Genomic DNA, 20162 nt, shown 5'->3' on the forward strand with positions numbered 1-20162 from the left:
CTTCTTAATTAAAAAAGAGAGAGAGACAAAGTTGAGATTAATTGGCATGTTACAGTAAGTCATGATGTGATTTTTTTTGTTGCTGTTGGCAACTTATGTGTTAAGGCAGACAATAAATGACTACATCTACAGCTTAGGGCTGTAAACTTTAAGATATGTGCACTTCAACTCCCAGAATGCCCCAGCCAGCCATGCTGATTGAAGGGTTCTGGGAGTTGAAGTTCACAAATCTCAAAGTTTCCAAGGTTGAGAAACACACGGTAGGACAATGTGTGAATCCAGCCAATTACAACCATCATTTCCTTGACAACACTAGAATTCCTGTCCTTTGGGTAAGAGAATAATAACCACTCTTTTTCTCAGGACAGATACCAGTAAGAGTAGTACACTAAACTATTTCAAAATTATTTTTAAAAATTAAAGCACTTGTTTAACATAGGCAACATGTCATAGATGAACAAGACTTTAGTTAGGCAACATACGAGAAAAATCTAAGCTATATAATTTTTAAGGGGCCTCTGTCAGTGGGCAGTTTGAGGCCTTAAATTGATTTTTCAAAGGGATGGTAAAAATACCTGCACACTAAACTTTATAAGATGTTTTTTTAAAAAAAAAAATTGCAGTACACATCTGTGAATATACATTGATAATGGTTTGTCAGTTTCAGGTGAATATTAGATCTGCTTCCACTATAATCTTTGAAGTGATGTGAGGTCAGGAAGAAAAAATGGTCTGGCTTGTGCCTCATAGGGCTGTCAAACATACACATGGATACCAAGCCTATATGATGTTTTCTTATAGCTGAACATCTGAATATAGCCTGATACAACTTGATTCTGGAAAACTGTTTCCTATACTAGATTTCCATGCTCACGTTATCTTGCGGGCATTTCAAAAAGCTTTATTTTATTTTATTTTTTTTAAATCACATTTAAACCAGTGCCAGTTCTACAGCCTCCATTAGGAAAAGTGAAGAACTTGTGGCCCTTTAGGGAAGTGCATGTCTTACACATCTCTACACATCTATTCTATGAAGTAAATCCCACAGAAATTAGTGTCTCACTGAATTTCTATCATTTTGAGGCAGGAAATATACTCATGCTGACTGTAGCCTAAGACTAGGGCTTTTTTTTTTAAAAAAAAGAAAAGGTCCGATTCATCCTAAAGGAAAACATATATGCATACACAAAATATAACCATTAAAATCAGTGCAAGGTATATATTTTGATCTGTAAAGCCAAAAGAGGAATTTTCTAACTAGTTCTTGAAAAGAGAGCCATTTTCCTAGAGACCATATTGGCTCCCACTATTGCTCAATTATTTATAAGTCCTTGATGAAAGAAAATTCTCTTTTCATATACTTTGAAAAGGAAAGCAAATAAATTGGCCATTATTCTACATAGTAAGTTGTGCATCAATTTCTTCAGTCATTCATTCCATGTTAATTGATGCTAAGTTTAATGGAGGCATTGTTAGGGACATATCCTTCGGTTGATAGTGAAGATTTATTTAGACTCAGTCTTCCCCTTGGTTTTCCCAAAGGTTACATGCCGCCTCTTGTCTACCAACACATTTACAATAAAAAAGAGAAGTTATTTTCAAAGTGTGGTAGAACAGGTTCAGCAGTAAAATATTTATTTATTTATTTATTTTTACAAAGGCAGATGTGAGCTGTAGTTGGGAAACCTTGGTGGGCTGACACATTCAGAATTTGAAAGAGAAAAAAAAAAGGAATTTCAAAGCACTCCTCTGATCTAGAGAAACAACTAAGGAGCATGAAAATCTCTTGCATTATCTCCACCCACCCACTTCACCCATTACAATGCAATGTCATAATGTGGTACTGGCAGTCCAAGCTTGGTCATTTTTTCAAAAAGTAGATTAGAAGGTTTTCAGAACTTAAATGTCCCATCCAAAAATAGCACTGGGAGGCTAATAACTTCTCTCCTTCACCAAGGGACAATAGAGCAGTCATTAGCATCGTTAGCAGATATGCAATAGATTTAGGAGAAAATTACGATAGTGGAGCTTTAGGTTTATCAACTCTCAACTGATGAGCCATTTAAGAGAGGATATTCCTTTAGTTCCTACCCTCCTCAAACTGTAACATGGTTTGTTGCTTCTGGCATTGTATAATGTGTGAATCCAACTAAATTCCTCTCCTTTCTTATGCTGGCTCTTTTCCAAACACTATGTGTTTGGAAATAATGTTTTATTTAGGATAGTTTGTCCCATTATTAGAGCATGGCAAGTATTTACAAAAGCATGACAGACTTGTGGTTACCAAAAAAAAACTTCTGCAGAGTTTAGCTAAATGTGACCCATTATAGTCATGCGGCTTTGATTATAATTGATAAATGTTCTCAATGTTCCCAATTTTTTCAGTGTGATAGATGTATTTTATAACATCCTTTGCAGTTAGAAGTTGTAGAAATTTTAGAACGCACATTCATCGAATTATCTCTGATAGTTTTGCTGAAAATGTGGAATACACAAAAGAACTCATTGTATTGAATCCTTTCTTCTTCTTTTGGCCACAGGATCTTGTGAATGGTATCTTATTACATATTTTGGACACTTTAGGCAATATTGCAGGTATTAGAGGCAAAACTCTAATAAATTTAGCAGATGTTGATGGGAGGAGGGCAGGAGCAGCTGGCCTCTCAAAAGAGTATGCCACATTCATTCCTATTATTATGTAAATTATACAGATACCCCCTACAAATTCTGTTGTTTTACTTTCAAAGAAACTAGCCTTTGGTCCCCATAAAATAGGGATGGGAAAACATCAGCTTTTCTTCTTTGTTTAAAAAGAAAGAAAGATGAAATCCATTGAGTGGAGCCTATTGAACAGGGATCATATTTTTAAAACTCTGACCCCAAGAATTTCTTTTGACTATCAGTACTAAATTGAAATCACAGTCCTTCCATCTGAAAAAGTATTCCTGAAAACATCCAGAAATCAGTTGCTAAGTTCTGTAATCACTATGCATATGTGTTATTGCATTACATCCATTAGGATCAGATTTGAAACATGGTGTGAATCTATCCAAAATAACTCTATTTAACGAACAATGATTGGAACAAATCAGCTAATATGACATGTGTATTTACCATTGTGCAACCTCAGCCAATAGGATTTATTCAGTAAGCACTGATCAAGCACACTGTATTAGGACATCTGCCTTTTTAAAAATTTCATATTGGTTCTGTGTATGCTTATACATGTCTAAGGCCACTGAAATTAATGTTCTAAGAAGGTTGCCTAATATCTCAATGTTAGTAGTGTATGAGGAAATAATTTTGCTTAAAAAATAAATAAAGTACTTCAAGAAGTAGGAAATTTATTTTATTTTATTTATATTGGAAGATCTATATATCCGCCTACTTGCTCACGGAGAGTCTAGGTGGCTTATAGAAAATAAAAACAATGTAGAAGGAATAAAAATAATAAATAATAATTATTTATTATAATAATAACAATAGAAAATAATAAACCCCCTCACCTACCCCCTCGGCAACAACACACACTCATATCAGCCACTTAATGGGCTCCATCCCACTCTAAGTTACCCAGGCCCATTGGCAAAACCACATCTTCAGGACCTTCCAAAACAGTGTCAGAGTGGGGGCCAGTCTAATTTCTGGAGGGATGATATTCCAGAGGGAGGGAGCCACCACAGAGAAGACCCTTCTTCTGGGTCCTGCAAGATGTACCTCCCTATGGGACGGAACCCGTAACATTCCTTGCCTTCCCTTTCTAGTGGGACAGGTGGATGTGACTGGCAAGAAACGATCCCTCAGATAACCTGGTCCCAAGCCATGAAGTACTGTAAAGGTGACAACCAGCACCTTGAAATGCACCAGGAAGCAAATTGGCAACCAATGCAGCTCCTGCAGGAGAAGTGATACATGTGCACACCGAGGTCTGCACAAAACCATGTGAACCACTGCATTTTGAACCAACTGAAGCTTCTGGATGTTTTTCAAGGGCATTCCCATGAGTGTTGCAACAGTCTTGGAAATGCTTTCCTAGTAAAGACTAAGTATTTCAATTGACTTCTTTGCTGATACAAGAATATTATTACTGATGCAATCATTTCATTTTGTTTACTTTATCATACTTTTTTTTTTAAACTCAAGGGCATCTGTAAGAGGAAGTGATGTACTTTAACAAGGGGCGGAATTTTGATTGTGCACATGCAACCACCATCTTGGCCTTTTAAACCATCCTGCAGAACCCCTTTACTTACTGCTATATGTTTACACTAGCAAGATGCAAATTTCAGATTCAATTCTACTATTAATACTGAAGGTGCCAAACTGATATATGTTTATTTGTTCCAATCTGAAGTTCTTTGTAAAAACAATATAATGTTTTTCTTTTTTCTTTTAACAATTTGTAAAAGTTTATGTAATTTTTATATTTTGTAAATCCTTGATGTATTTTCCCCTCTTTTTCTTCTTTCTTTTTTGTTTTGCTCCTTGCAACCTTTAGAAAGAGATGTAAAGTAATGAACAATAGTCCTTATTTGGCATTCCCTACAACAGGCACAAAAAAGGAAGGTGGAATGCATGATGTATATTGTAAAACAGAAATAAAAGCAAATAACTGAGATGAAAGATGAGCAGGGCAGGAAAAAAAATCAACCTAATAATGATACACCCTGTATCTCAATGGGCACTAGGTAAAATAATGATTTAATGAAAAATGATTTTGGGAGATGACATAAATATTGTCTGTATGGGAATAATCACATGAGCCATTATTTATCTGGTAATACATCTTAATCATTTTCCCTGAGGTAGATTCTACCACTATTACTCATCTTAAGAAGTACCTTACATGGCAGTAGATCCCATTGAAATGAATTATAGTATTGCTAAGGATGTGAATAGCTATGCTTTTATTATGGCAAGATCTAAAGATAAAAGCTGTACATATTTACCTAAGAACATGACTCATTTAATCAATTAATTGATGACCCATTTTGATTAAACTCATCTAGAATTATAGAGGAAATATATGTTTATGTATATTTTCTGGAAAAAAGTGAAAAAAATCTGTAACTTTGTCATACAAGGTGAACATTTCAGAAAATTGGTCTAAATAATAACACACCCAAAATCTAGATAGCTCAGGTACAAAATTCTATACAAAACTTATCTATACAATTCTATGAGTCCAAAAAATGTTAGGCACCAAATATAACTGATTGCTCTGCAAATTAACTACCGTATGTCTCTTTGTATTTCAGAATGCTCCTATGACATCACATTCATTTAAAAATGAGATACATATCCATTTATCTGGATCCTCCTTTCTTTCACAATAATACCTATTCTATTATATATATTATTATGATAAAAAGTATGGCAATATGTTCATCCCAGGATATGTTCCAGTGAATATATGAAAGTTATTGATTAGATTTTAATACAGTATAATCTATGGAATTTTTGTAGGGCCAGTTTTGGGCTAAAGGGCTTCATAAAATATAGTCAGGTCACCAGCATGCAGGCACACATTGGGTTGTTTTGTTTTTCAGTTCAGGCAGACATTAAGATTCTGTTGTAGTACTCTTTAAATTGCTTTGATGCTAGGTAAGTGTCAACCCTGACCTGTCCTGACGGCAAGTGATGGCTCTTACAAGCTCTGGATCAATATTCATAGCGGGTGTCTTGAACTGATAACACTATCCAAGACAATATCCCATATCAGTGTGGACAGCTGAGATATTGTACCATTAGTGGTGTTGTTTTAAATAACCTGATCCATTTCACAGTCTATATAATGAATTTTACCATTTAGATACTATCTTTAAGAAGAAGTGACTTGAAGCACTGAACAAATCAATGATTCAAAGACTCCTTGGCTTTTCTTAAAGTAGACTATAATTCCAACACTGCCTCTTACATATTTTCAAATTGCAGCATGGCAGTGATTGTTGTAGTAATAAATAAATATCTGCACTTTACCAACAGTGAAAAAAATCCCCATTATCATATACGTTTGAACATACATGATTAAATCTTTCTTGTAGCTGTTCAAAATGTGGCTCACTGTCTTTTTTTTGTTTCAATGACAAATTAATTAGGTATTAAGTTATTTGTATAAATGGAGGTCTGTATCAGTTGAGAAAATCCACCTGCAGCTTATTTAAGGCCACCATCCTATGCATACAGTAGTTATAGCAGAAAGATTCCCTCAGAATGACAGAGCTTACTTCAAGGCAAAGACACATGGGTTTGATTCATTTTGTCTGGATCCCTTCTTTTACTTAAATTTGATTAAGTGACATGTGAATCCAGCAGAAGTTTGGGATATTGTAAACATTATGTGATATTGCAATTTGTTTTGCAATTTGTTTTGACTTAGCCCATATAGTATCTAAACTATGATTAATGGCTCAGGATTCAATAAATCATTAATAAATGATTGCTTAGCATGATACATAACCTACCCAGCATGGTACTTGTATCTAAGTGGGCTTGCAAAATTACAAAATCAAAGACCATACAAGATTGCCAAAATGTCACCCATCTAAGAATGACATTGTATCACAATGTCATTGCCCATATGTGATTTGGGGTTTATTGCAGATATTGTGTGAAACAGATATAAAAAGTTACTGACACTTAAGCAGGACAGGTTGAGAAAGTGTTATTGCTCACCTTTGCTAGCCCAGCAGGTAAGACAGAATAGTTAGTCCTTAAATATGGATCAATCTTAGGCACAAACTGGGTTTGCACATTACACAAGCCATATTGTCACTGTGAAGCATATCTATGGAGATTCTCAGTCATCCAGGTCAAGGTTGTCACAACGTGCTTTTTTTGACAAGGCAACTGGACTTTGTTTTTTCCTTGAAGACGTTTCACTTCTCATCCAAGAAGCTTCAGAACCGAAGAAGCTTCTTGGATGAGAAGTGAAATATCTTCAAGGAAAAAAAGTCCGGTTGCCTTTTGAAAAAGCATCTTTGGGACACTGCTAAGCATGATTTAAGCCTAGTGTATTTGGGTCCAGCTTACTCAACAAACCATGGTTATGGCAAACTGTGGTTTAGCACAGTTTTAACCAAAACCTGTTATTTTATGTTTGGCTCACATTGTGGACATCGTGACTGGGGTCCGTTTCTGCTTCTCTTTGGCCGATGGCCAGAGAAAACAGCTGTCGCTGGGCTTCGGCTCTCTTGCGATCGGCCGCCCAAGGGTGAACGCGCAACGGGACTGAGGCCGTTGCAGCTTGCGGGAAGAAGCCCGTCATCTCCCCCCCTCTCCTTTGCAGCGGGACTCAGAAAGGAAACCTGAGGTGTTCGGAGGAGCGAAGAAGATCAATATCTCCCAAAAGGCACATTGCCTAATCTCCTCCACGGAACTCGGGGTGCCAGTCGATCAAGCGCCCCCCCTTTTACTTGGTCCACTACAGGACTACCGAGAATCTGTACTATTACGGCACAGTAAATTTCCGCGGCGTTGCACCCCCCCCCCGGGTTGAGCGACAACTACATTTCCCAGGGTCCTTCGCAGCCAGGAAGAATGGACGGGGCCTCGGGGGCGAGGTGTGTCTTGCTTCACAAGCAGGCTTTAGCTGTGCTGGGGGCGGGGCTTGTTCGGTATGGCTGATGGGGGTGCAGTCTTATCGGGCGTAGAGGGAGTGTTGTTAGATATTAGCGGGGTGCTTTACGATAGCGGAGGCGACGGAGGCGGAGTCCCCATTTCTGGATCTATAGAAGCTGTAAAAAAGTAAGTGGGAGGCCTGCAGCAACTGGCTGCGAGGCTTTTTGTCGTGGCAAAAAAAAACAAACAAAAAAACCTCCTTCCCGCTACCGACCTGGCAGTCCACCTGCCAGCTTGGGTGGACTTCTTGGGAGAAGTCCGGTCTTCAAGAAAGGGCGTGTGCGTGTCTTCTGCCATTTGTGCAACCAATGCAACCAATTGCGGATGCCAATCTGTTACTAGAATTCAGTAATCCATGGGCTATTCTGGTTCAACCACTCGCTAGCTCTTAGCATTAGGTTCACATATAGCGCCAAGCTGCAAACCGTGGACTCCAAACCACACGTGAGGATGATTTACACAGCACTTTAAACCCAGTCTTCTCTTTAGTATACTGTGGGAATGCAGGTTTTTATCCCCTGCAATTAAGCCTTCCTTATGGTTGATACTTTGACTTGGCAGAGTATGACAGTTACTATGATTTTATGGAGTGCTTTTATTAATCTGATTTATATCCTGATACAAGCAAAGCGGACCCTTAGTTTTACCCACTGTTTTACCAAGCAAAACATGGTAATACCCCTGCCTCCCCAACAAATGATAATTACATTTTTAAAAATTAGTCTGGAATCCTGCACATGCTGATTTGGGAATACCTCTAGTTCCTTTCACTGGGAATTTTACTTTGCTCTTTCAAATAATATATATGTGTGTGTGTCCTAGATGGCAAAGAAGATAGTACAAAGTTATTACCATAAAATGCTAATATTCTTTTAGATAATGTTTGTAGCTAAAGACAATTCATAGTCTTTAGCTACAAGCATAACATAGTCTTTAGCTACAAGCATAACACTCATAGTTTTTCTTTTGCTTTCTTATACAGTAGCGGCTTTTACTTAAATTGATGCCCGCTGGATACATTGGCTAAAACATCAGTCCTAAAGGAATGCTGCCTAATGGTTACAGAAGTTGTGTTGTGGTGGCTGTCCATATGACAATATATTGTCTTTTTCCCCTCTGTTCATGTTCTTATCCAGGAATGGAGTACTGACTTTTTTTTAACAGGGAAGCACAATATATTCCTGTTTTATCACTAAAATGAAAAGACTGTTGAATACTAATGAATTATATCAAGAACAATTATGTTTGTGCCTTTTTATTTGTTTTTGCAACCATATATTCAGTACACTCCACTAATACTGGACAAATGTTACAAGTTATCTAAGCCAAATTGACTGCTTTATCATTCTAAGAGGTTTTAGGAGTCTTTTTGTTCACATTCTGTATTTCTTTGATTTTGTTTTCTTTTTTTCCCTCTCCTTCCCTATTTTGAGCACAAAATCTTGCTTATTGTTTGATGCTGTATATACTACATTTCTTAAGTATAGATACTAACATATTAAGTCATAATTTCACAGATAAATTGAAAAAGTAAAGTAAGTTATGTTGATTCAAATGTTATCAGGTTAGAGTCCTTGAGTTAAATGCAAGAGGTTGAAGTTCTGGAAATTAGCCAATCCTAATTCTTTATTTGGGATTAATATTTAATTAATTTGGCTTATACACTTATTTGACCAAAGGGAAGAAGAGAAGAATATATGTTATTGCATCTTCAGAATCTGCTTTGACATGCTAACTAATCATTAACTTTCTAGTCGCAGAAAGTTAAATCAAGAAACAATGAAATTGATTTGGGCTAAATTTGCATTGGTACAACTGGAGCTAATGTTTATTTAAAGCCGTCTCAATATTTTTTCAATCTGCCAATTATCTGGGAGATTCTGATAGTTTAAATAGGAAAACATGATATCAGAATTGCTAATGGAGTTTGTTCAGCCAGAACAAACAAAAGAATGTTGGGAAGTTTTGTTAGATCTCTCTTGAATTTATAACTGGTTAATTTTGTTAAAAATATTATCAGCATTTTATTATCTTTCCACTCAAAGCATCACTGTTAATAGCTTTGCATCAAAAAGTATGTGTTGAATTCTGCAACAGATACATATATTTTAGCAGAAGTCATTCATCTTAACTGTTCATTAACACTGAGGTGACAAATACTGTATGCATATATACATCCATGAATCCACATGATATTTTTCTCTTCTTCATAAAAAGCTATTTTTAATAAAAGCCAAATAAAAATGTTCCAATAAGTGTATTATAAATTAAAATGTGTAATTGGGATATTCAGTAACAGCTTGTTCACCTGCTTAAAACCCATCGTAAACAAAACATTTTTTAATTAGGAAAAAAACTCTGTGACTAAAAACATCTCTTTCTTACTTTATCTGTTTGCTTTGTGTTCAAGTAAGCTTCCATGGAAATAAGTTCCACTAAACCCATTGGGACATGGATAAGAAAGTGTTCTTAAACATCAAATTAAAGTTGATTTTTAAGCAAATACAAAAATGTAGTGATTTGTGCTGGAAAAGAAATAAGAATGGAAGTTGAAATAAGGCTTTTCTCTTTGGAATTGATTGCAAGAGAAATAATCTTTTTAATATGAACTTTAATATGAATTGTTTTTCATAATTTAAAGCCTGACTAATGTACACAGTTGTGAGAATAATCAGATTCAGCTGCTGAATTTTTTTTATAGTAAGTTTGATTTATCGGCAACTTATATAGATAACCTATTTATTTTTTAAAGTAGCTGATCATCAGCTTATATGTCATGAATTTAATACTTTGGTGGAAAGCATATATTGACTTATGTGAGGGAAAATCCTGTTTAAATTCAAAGGGCTTTCTTTTTGTTTGATACTAATAGAGGTTTGTCATTTCTCTCATTGTTTTAATCATTTCCAAAGTAGGAAACATGTAAAAGTAAATTTTAGTATCTAAGCTGGTACAGGACCTCTTTATTTTTTCTTTGGAACTTATATTGATTGTATTAGCTTTCAATAATTTGTTATGAAGTGTGACCATACTCTGTCTGCTTTGCTCTTACTAGCAGTTAATTGTATGGACATTTTAGTGTGACAGTCACAAGAAAGCCTTGATTCAATTAGCCATAGTATCTCCTCTGTTCTGTGCCATTATTGCTCTGATTGGTTTACACAGCCTCAAGATGAAGCAAGCAATTTTCTTTTCATGTTGGAACCAGCGAGGAGTTGCCCAGTTGCAATACAGAAGGTGGTTAAAGAGCAATAAAAATACCCAGCTTCAGACTTGTTATTTGCATTTACAGCTGTGTGCTGATAGCATACCTATTAGCATATACATTTGAAAAGCCCACAGCAGTTGGACATTTACAACATCCTGTTGTTTGACCCGAATGTGGCATCTGTTGGCACAACTTTCAACAGGACTCTTTAGAAAGAGAGCGGAAATCTAGAGCACCATGACCTGGTAGAACAGCTGGATGGTCAGGTTAGAATAAGATGCCTGCAGAGTCTTACAAGAGCAGGATTGCAAACAAGAGGTAGCCCTTGGAATTGTAAAACAATTTAAACAGTTGGGGTAGGGAAAGGGGGAGAAATAACCTCATGGAGAAAATATAGATAGTCTTGGAAACCTCTTTATAAAGATACTCCTATGAGTGGAAAGGTTGAAAATAGTGGACATGTTAAAAAAAATAATTTTGCTTTGTTATAATAATCTCTATTTATATGAGTTTACACTGCCAATTTCCAAACATTTAAGTTTCCAAACTGAAAGACCCTATTAGGGATGAAGCCTAATTTTTTCTGCAACCCCAAGTATTTAACTTCTGCTGTGAAGTATAAGAAATTCAGTCAAATATTGAATAATAGCTACACAGCAGAAATATATGTATTAAAAGCAGAAAAGAAAAACCAAAGCAGGGGATTAGTCAAGATAGTAATGCATTTTAACATAACAAGCAGTCTTCAGTATTCTTTTTTTAATATTTTCCTATTTTAGAAAGAGCAGAAGAATTGTGATTAGGGAGAACTCAATAATAATGGTAATTTATTTGAATAGATTTGACCATTTTGTAACATACCTTGCTGGGATATCTCATTATGGTATATAGCACAGAATTTTGAATATCAAAATTAACAATTAAAACATGTTAGTAATCTCTAAGTTTAACTACTACAATGGCTTTGTAATAAACCTGCCATTGCTTATAGTTGGCAAACCATAGTTTGTATAGAACATGCTTGCTAGATTGGTTTTGGGATAACACAACAGGGCCATTCCACACATATTAAGAGTGGGTGTGCAATTATATAAGCTGCCAGTTTGTTTGTAGACAATAAAAATATAGGTGAATGGGTTCAATAGATAAAAACAACATTAAATTTACCACACAAGGTTATTTAAGGACAGCCAATTTATCACTGCTTACATACTAAATAAAGTCAACATAAAAGGTGGTTTTATTTACCATTGGTTTGATTGGCAGTACATTTTTGATGACTTTTTAATAAAGATTTTTCAATAAAATTTAATATTATTAAATGTACTATAAAGTGTCTTAAGGCTTCTGGAATTGGCAGTTTAAACATTCACCAAATAAATGTTGCCACTTCATGTTTTTAATCTAAATGGAATCCATTACTGCTTACTTTTAACCTAAATAGGCATTTTTGTTATATCATAGTTGAAATAGATAAAGGACTACGGGTAAAAATTGAAAGTTTTTTTTTTTTTTTGCCAAGAAAGTTAACCAAATAAACTTGGAAGGTTCAAATAAATAACACAGCAAAACAAAATAATAATTGTAACATCCAGACCTTATTTACTATGTTCATTGTCAGTTATTCCAATTTAAGTGGTGTCATCAAACTATAACCTTACTATTCTAACATTTCTTGCCTGAGAATTTCCTGTGGATGAATCCTGTTGTGGAGTCTCATAAAAAAGCACTGTTTTCCCAGTCAAGCAGTTATGTATGATCTTTTATTTAAAATGCATCACAGTAATTGTCAATTATACCTGCCAAGAGAATGATCTCTGTTCTTCCACAACTGGGGTAGAGTTAATCATCCTGATTTGTGCTTTGTTGTCCTTGCAGTAATTAGTAAATTAGCCATTAGTTCTTGGGTACAAAAACAAATCTCAGAGCTCCGGCTGCATTATAATTAATAGTTTGTTTCACTTCTTGCAAGCTATCCCTGTAATATTGTTATATTATTTTTTTAACTATGCATCAACTGCTTAAAAGACTCTGTCCTCTTCTTACTGTAAATTTAGCATGGTTTTAATGTGGTTGAGCATATAATTTTAATCTTGTTATTTGTATGTCATTGTGTATACATATAAAATTATTTTTTCCCTTGTTAAGTTAATAGAAAAACTAGGAACGGTGTTGTGTAACTCTGCCATGCCTGTTCGGAGGTCCCTAACATCAGGAGCCTTGCATGCTACAAGGCCTTCCATAAAAATCAGTGGTTTCAGAGATCTGTATCAGCACATCTTAATTTTCATAATTTTAAGAATTGTTTCTGAATACCTATAAGTACATCCGAGGATAGCCTGGGTCACATAGTACATTCATCATGCAAACACTGCCTTTGGGAATTGTTGAGATGTGGATAAGACTCAAGTAGTTAGAGTTAAGACTGAATTTCAGGCAGATATCATTAGTGAACCAGGAAAAAGCAGCATGGTAGGAAATCTGCCTTGGAACTGTGTTACATATCAGTGTTATGCTTACAGTTTTATTAAAAAGGCAAGTGCATGACCGAGTTACAAGAATCAATTTGGTGTAGTGATGAAGGCACCAGGCACGAAACTAGGAGACTGTGAGTTCTAGTCTGGCTTTAGCTAGGTGATTTTATGCCAGTCTCTCTCTCTCAGCTCTAGGAAGCAGGCAATGGCAAACCACTTCTGAAATCTTGCCAAGAAGAGACTTGTCCAGGCAGTCCAGTCAAGATTGAAGGCAAAACACCCATATATACCCAATAAATAATTTGTAGCAGTTTTGGTACGGCACATGCTCGGTTTGATTCTGTCTTGTATTTTAGGCGTTCAGTTATGTCAGTTATATCTCCCATTATTTTTTGTTAACAATAGTAACTGGTGGGGAAAAATTGGTGGTTGCCAGAGCCAAGGAATTTAGGTGAACCATTCTACCACTTTTCGCTTTTCTAGTGAAAAACTTGTAGTAACAATCATATCATAACACGTTACATAAAACAATATCTCTTAATGGCATAATCCTTAGCTACAGTTTCCTAATGTTTTAGAGTACCAAAATAACTTTTGTTAATGTCTATCAAACTAATATTTGCATTTAATTCTTTTGCATTTTCTGGAAAATAGTTAGCTGTGACCCAGTGGCAGCTTGCCTTGAAGCTAGACCTTGACAATGTGACTTCACATGAAAGGGAACAAATTTCTTCAGCAATTATTATAATTCATATAATGACATTTATAGAAATGATTTAAAATAACACAAATAATATATGGATATATACTAATATAATTTTTATATTTTATATAATACGTGTTCAATTTCTACAAAAGATTGAGGGGAAAGTAGATAAAGATAAAACCTGGAAATGATTTACAACTGGAACATTAAAAAAAGAAACTGAAGGCTTGATTTTGGCTGCTCAAGAGCAAGCTATTGGAATTAATAAAATCCAGGCCAGAATTGAAAAATTGTCAAATGATTCAAAGTGCAGATTGTGCACAGATGGTGAAGAAACAGTAGATCAAATACTCAGCTCATGCATGAATATTGCACAAATTTATAAACAATGACATAACATAGTTACCAAAATTATTCTCTGGAACCTCTGTAAAAATAATAATGTGCCAGAAATGAACAATTAGAAACAAAGAGTTTAAAAAGTAGTCCAAAATGAGGAGGGTAAAATATTGTAGGATTTCTGAATATGAGTCTTGGCTCATAATAAACCAAATTTAACTGTAGTTAAAAAGAAGGAAGTCTACATTATTGATATACAGCATAGAATACTATAGTAGGATAGAAGATGAAGAATTGGAGAAGATCACTAGGTATCAAAATTTGAAAATCAAAATCGAAAGATTATGAAATAAAGTCGCTGTGGTGATCCCTATGGTTATCAGCACATTGGGTGCCTTGTCAAAAAAATCTTCGATGATAATTAGAAAATATGTGCATTGACAAAATTTCCATCAGTCAATTACAAAAGGCCACAGTGCTTGAATCTGCATATATACCATGCTGATACATTACTACTGTTCTTGGAAAACATTCAATGTGTATGAAGGCCAACACCATCTAAATAACTGGCAGAAATCAGGAACAAATTGATTTCACATTTTTGTGAATATAATAATTGATTAAGCTTTTGTATGCTGCCATCCCCTCCACAACTCTGGATGGTGTACAACAAACAAAGAAGTTGCAAGCAATAAAACAAAAAATAAAGATAAAAGATGGCAAGTGCAATGAAGTGAGGGGTGCCAATCTCCCTCATCAAAGTCCTGGGTGAAAAGTCAGGTCTTCACAGTTCTTCTAAAAACAGCACAATGGGAGGTCATAGAGCTCTTGGGTGGAACTTTGTTCCAGGTAAATAACACAAATGGCATAATTGGTGTTAGTTAAATAATGTTATTGTGCAAAGGGTGTAAATCATTATTTCAGTACTTAACTGACATTTGTGAATAACGGACACCCTCCTCAGTTAGTGATATTTTATTTCAGCTTCAGTGCCTTTTAATCTGCTTTATTGACCCTTGCTGTGCTTCTAAAGTAGGGGTAGAGTTCTTATAGTAAGATTAAATAGTCTATTTTGTCAAATAATGACAAAAGGATGCTTCAAGTTTAAAGCTATACTGTGACTTCACAATTGCTTATATTAACATTCTGTGTGAAAAATGACAATAGTTCTTAGATCTGCTTTCAAATTAGACCAAGCTAGCTTTTTTACTTATATATGTATATGTATATGCTACCCAAGTCATAGTTGACAAGCACCAAAGAAATATATAATCATATATAATCAAATATATAAGAATTCCTTAACAGTATCCCTAGCAACCAATCCCATGCAGACACTTTCTCTGTGGGAAGAATTAAAGGAATGTCTCAGACCCAAAAACCATGCTGGAAAAACCAGGTCTCAGTTATTCTTCGAAAATTTTCAAGATTGGCGGTTGATCTGATCTTCAGCGGAATACTATTCCAGAGAAGGGGGCAGAGACTGAAAAGGTCCTACTGTCTAGTTCCTGAAAAGGACACTTCCTTGATTAGGATCCAGAGAGAGCCCCTTCTTCCATATCTTAATACATTAGCAAAAAAGCCCCTGGGAATAGATGATCTTGAAGATACTCAGATCCTAATCCCTGAAGGACTTTAACGAAGACAACCATTGAAATACACCCAAAAGCAAACTGGTGATATTGTTGTCCCAAAAGGAATAAACACAGAAAACCCTTATCATGGGTTATAGAATTGTGGTAATCTGTGGGTTAAAAAGAACTACAGTTGATTGAATCATTCTTTGGAAGGCGTTAGCTAAGTGATGATTAAAATGGGGCAAAGAATTGCTTCCTTTCTATTAGTCCCTAGTTAATTGTTTACCAACAGATGTTCTTTATATACAAAGAGTAATAATGATTTCACAATGGAAGTGTTGTATTGGATTCGACCGGCTTTCATAGTTTATAATTAGCGACATCAAAGGCAAACAGTTAGCTATCCATCAGTATGAAACAAAGCCCAGTATAATACGATTATATTATCCATAAAAATGTGATTAAGACGGCTCATAATAATAGTAATGACAAATTCATTTCCTGGGCTGCTTACACCTTGCTCAATTGTCAAGGTTCATGTAGAAAAATAAGGAAAGACTTTCTGAATTGTATGACTGCAAAAATAAGCTTTTTCATAAAATTTGCACCTAAATCTTCATAACTATGCTGGACACTCAAAGATCAGGGGACTAGTTGCTGATCTTTACATCATTATTCACTTGCACCTAACAGAAATTAAACCCTAATAAAACTAGGCAACTGGGCAACCATTTTCATGCTTTAAATTAGAATAATAGGATCAAAGGAACAATTGGTGTATCCTTGTCAAAATTCATCTGTGAGTTTTCCAGTTGCCACAGGCTATATTTGTTAATATAAACAACTTGTAGAATTAGTTTCTACTCATGCTGTAATTGGCTCCTTCCTAAGAGGGTAGTTGATTATTTTTGGTTTCTAAACAACCATGCTGAATGTTTATATGCCAACTTTGTATAAGCATGAAAAGCTAGAATATATCTAAAATATATTTATTTTCATCCTTAATATTTCTGTTGGCTAATATTTGGGTCTACTTCATTGTTTTGGGCTAATGGTTACCTGGGAGAGCTGTGCTGGCAGCAGCACTCTCATAATCATGAGAGTAGGACAAAACCAAAATTTGATTTAATTTCATTAAAATGTAATTAAAAATCAAATGAATTATAGTGTTAATATAATTGTGCCCCCATGCATTTAATTTTTCCCTTCTGTCACCAATTATGCTTTGGTAATTGGGAAATAATTGGTAATCAGATAATTACAATTTGGTGACTACTTTAGAAGGCATTCTAAGAGCCTATAAGGCCTTAAAAACCACAAATACCAGTCCATATTAAAGGCCTGATTAGTCTGACATCCTTTCTTATTATAATGACTGGCCAGTTTCCATAGCAGGAATTGTGAAAGTCTTATTCCTTCTTTTAGAATACTATTTATTTTCATAACATTACTGTAGCCAGATCCCTTTCTTTCATAGTTGTTGTAGAATGTTGGTGATAATGATGACATTGCAGTCATTGTACAATGATGCAAGCATCCCTCCTCCCTTTTTCAATTGCTCCAGATCTTATCAGTTCATGAGATTTTAGCATTACTATCCTGGAAAACCTCTCACCAGATGCTGAACATTTGTACAGTTTCAGCAATCCTGTGAACTATTGGTCATTTCTTAAGAATTTAAAAAAAAAAAATTGGGGCCTGCAGAGATGCCGCTTCAGAATGTCATGGACATAATGGAAATTAGAATCAGCCTCTTGAGCATGGAACTCTTTTTTTTTTTTAATTGAAAATTTTTACAAGAAGAAAAACAGCCCTCCCCAACCCACCCCAACCCTCCCATTCCCTCCCTCAGCCTTCCCAGAGCTGAATATAGACTTAATTAAAGTTTCTTGAATTCTTAAAAAAAAAGTATAAACCATAGATAAATCTAAATACATTACTTAAACAACTAATAAAACAATTAACAATAATATATATATATATATAAAAACATAAATATTAAAGAAAGGAAAAAAAAATACTTAAAAAAATAAAGAGAAAGAAAGAAGAAAGGAAATATAAGAAAGTAAAATAATAATAAAAAATATAAAAAGAAAGAAAAAATATTACAATCTTTACAATATTAAAATTTATATATAAGTTATTGAAAAACTAAATAATATTTTTTATATCCAACTTATGTTGTATAAAATCTATCCATTTTTCCCATACCACAAAGAACTTCTCTTGCGATTGATCCTTTAAAAAAGCCGAAATCTTTGCCATTTCCGCCAGATAGGATACTTTAGAAAACCACTCTTGCAAAGTAGGCAAAGATTCCTTCTTCCAATATTACCCTACTAACAACCTTGCGGCTGTAATTAAATTTAACATCAATACAACCTCCTTAGTATCACAATCGGTAACAATACCTAGCAAAAACAATTGTGGGGTAAATTTTACCCTCCTTCTAAAAATTCTTTGAATATTCCACCATATCTTAATCCAAAAGGCTTTTATATTTTTACACGACCACCAAATATGGTAATAAGTAGCGTCCAAACAACCACATCTCCAACATTTGGGCTGTAAGTCAGGATACATACGAGACATTTTTTGTGGATCAAGGTGCCATCTATAAAACATTTTATAAAAGTTCTCCCTTAAGTTCTGGGCTTGTGTAAATTTAACATTTCTCACCCAGATAATTTCCCAGGTATCTAGTAGAACTGGTTCACCAAAATTTTGTGCCCATTTAATCATACATTCTTTAATTAATTCTGGTTCTGAGTCCAATTCTACTAGCAACCCATAAATTCTCTTAATATGAGTTCGTCTTTGATCTTTTACTTGTTTAACAAAATTTTCATCTTCTCTAAGCAAGCCCACATTACGATCTATCTTCCATCTGTCCGCTATTTGTCTGTACTGAAACCATGAATATATAATATTTTCTTGTGCTAAATCTTCCAAAGATTTTAACTGCCAAATTTTACCATCCCATCTAAGCAATTGTGCATAAGAAACACTATCCATCTTGACTCCTCTCCTTATGAGCATGGAACTCTTAACATTCCACTGATCTCCAAATGTATTTCACTTCCATCTGATTTTCTCACATTTGGCTGGCTAAAGGTTATTGCACCTCAACACAAGACTCTTGTTACTACAAGTGAAACATCTACCTCCAACAGAGTATTATACTCCCTGATGTATTTGTTTTTACCTTGCAGAATTTTGCTGTCTTTCATGGTGGCAATTTATGCTGTTTGCTTATTTTATTTCAATCTACTTTTAACAAGTAGATTTAGTAAATATATAAATAACAGTTCCAACATGGAGATACAAGAAAGATTTGAAGCATAAAACTGTATACAATTGTAAGCAAGGTAAAATCATAGTATAGGATATATGAAACATCTCCTGAAGCTGCAGCAGAGATTCAATGGAAAAAACGCATTTTCAGTTGATGAAAGAGCAAAGGGGCGAAATCAAATATGGTTCATTTCATTTGCATTCTTCAGACATGAAAATGATAAAAAAATGAGTCATTTGTTTATATTGTCTAGGCTGCATCCAAACTCTGGCTTACCTTTTTCTAGCTGCTTTTGTTATGTGTGTGTTATTTAGTGATATCATTCCAGAGGGACTTAGATGATGACTGCATAATCAAGATTAATATATTAAAACCAGGATCCTTCTCCATTTTTTAAAAAAATCTGGTTTAGTTTTATTTGATTGATAGAATATACATAAAACATGAATTGTAGTTTAGCTTCAGGTGATGAATGTATGTCTTGCAAATGGCCACCTCTCATTTTAGATGAGAAAGAAGCTGCCCTATATGTGACAAAAGGATGAATGTTGTCTATCATTCTTGTAAGAAACATGTTTCTTTTAATCTGTTGATATAACCAGTTAAATAAATGTTGCATTAAAATTTCTACGATAGAGGGATAAATCTTGGCAGTAAGTTGTTGCTTATTTAATTATTGCATGTAAACAATGACTTCTTGTGAATTTTCTGCTCATCACCTTAGTATTGTGGGATAGTCTTGCTGATTTCTTACCAATTAAAGCAGGAGTCCCCAACCCCCGGTCCGTGGACCATGCCAGCAACCGGTCCACACAAACAAGGAAAGCCCCATCCAAAGGATTCAGGCAGCATACAAAACCATGCCCCCTCCAGTCCACGGAAAAACCTCTCTCCAGGGAACCGGAGAGCTTGGGGACCTCTGAGTTAAAGGGAGTAATATCTG

General features: G+C 34.9%; 1 protein-coding gene across 1 annotated transcript in view; it reads left to right on the forward strand.

The window, feature by feature from the left end:
• Positions 1 to 7588: 7588 nt before the first annotated feature.
• Positions 7589 to 20162, forward strand: part of LOC120306755 (phospholysine phosphohistidine inorganic pyrophosphate phosphatase) — a 130430-nt gene continuing 117856 nt past the window's right edge. The window contains exon 1 of the mRNA XM_039340587.1: positions 7589 to 7746. Coding sequence (XP_039196521.1) covers positions 7619 to 7746 — 128 coding nt within the window. The 5' untranslated portion in view covers positions 7589 to 7618. The remainder of the gene's footprint in view (positions 7747 to 20162) is intronic.

The sequence above is a fragment of the Crotalus tigris genome, unplaced genomic scaffold, assembly GCF_016545835.1.
Source record: "Crotalus tigris isolate CLP2741 ecotype Arizona unplaced genomic scaffold, ASM1654583v1 scf7180000017536.10889498, whole genome shotgun sequence".
NCBI classification, from domain to species: domain Eukaryota; kingdom Metazoa; phylum Chordata; class Lepidosauria; order Squamata; family Viperidae; genus Crotalus; species Crotalus tigris.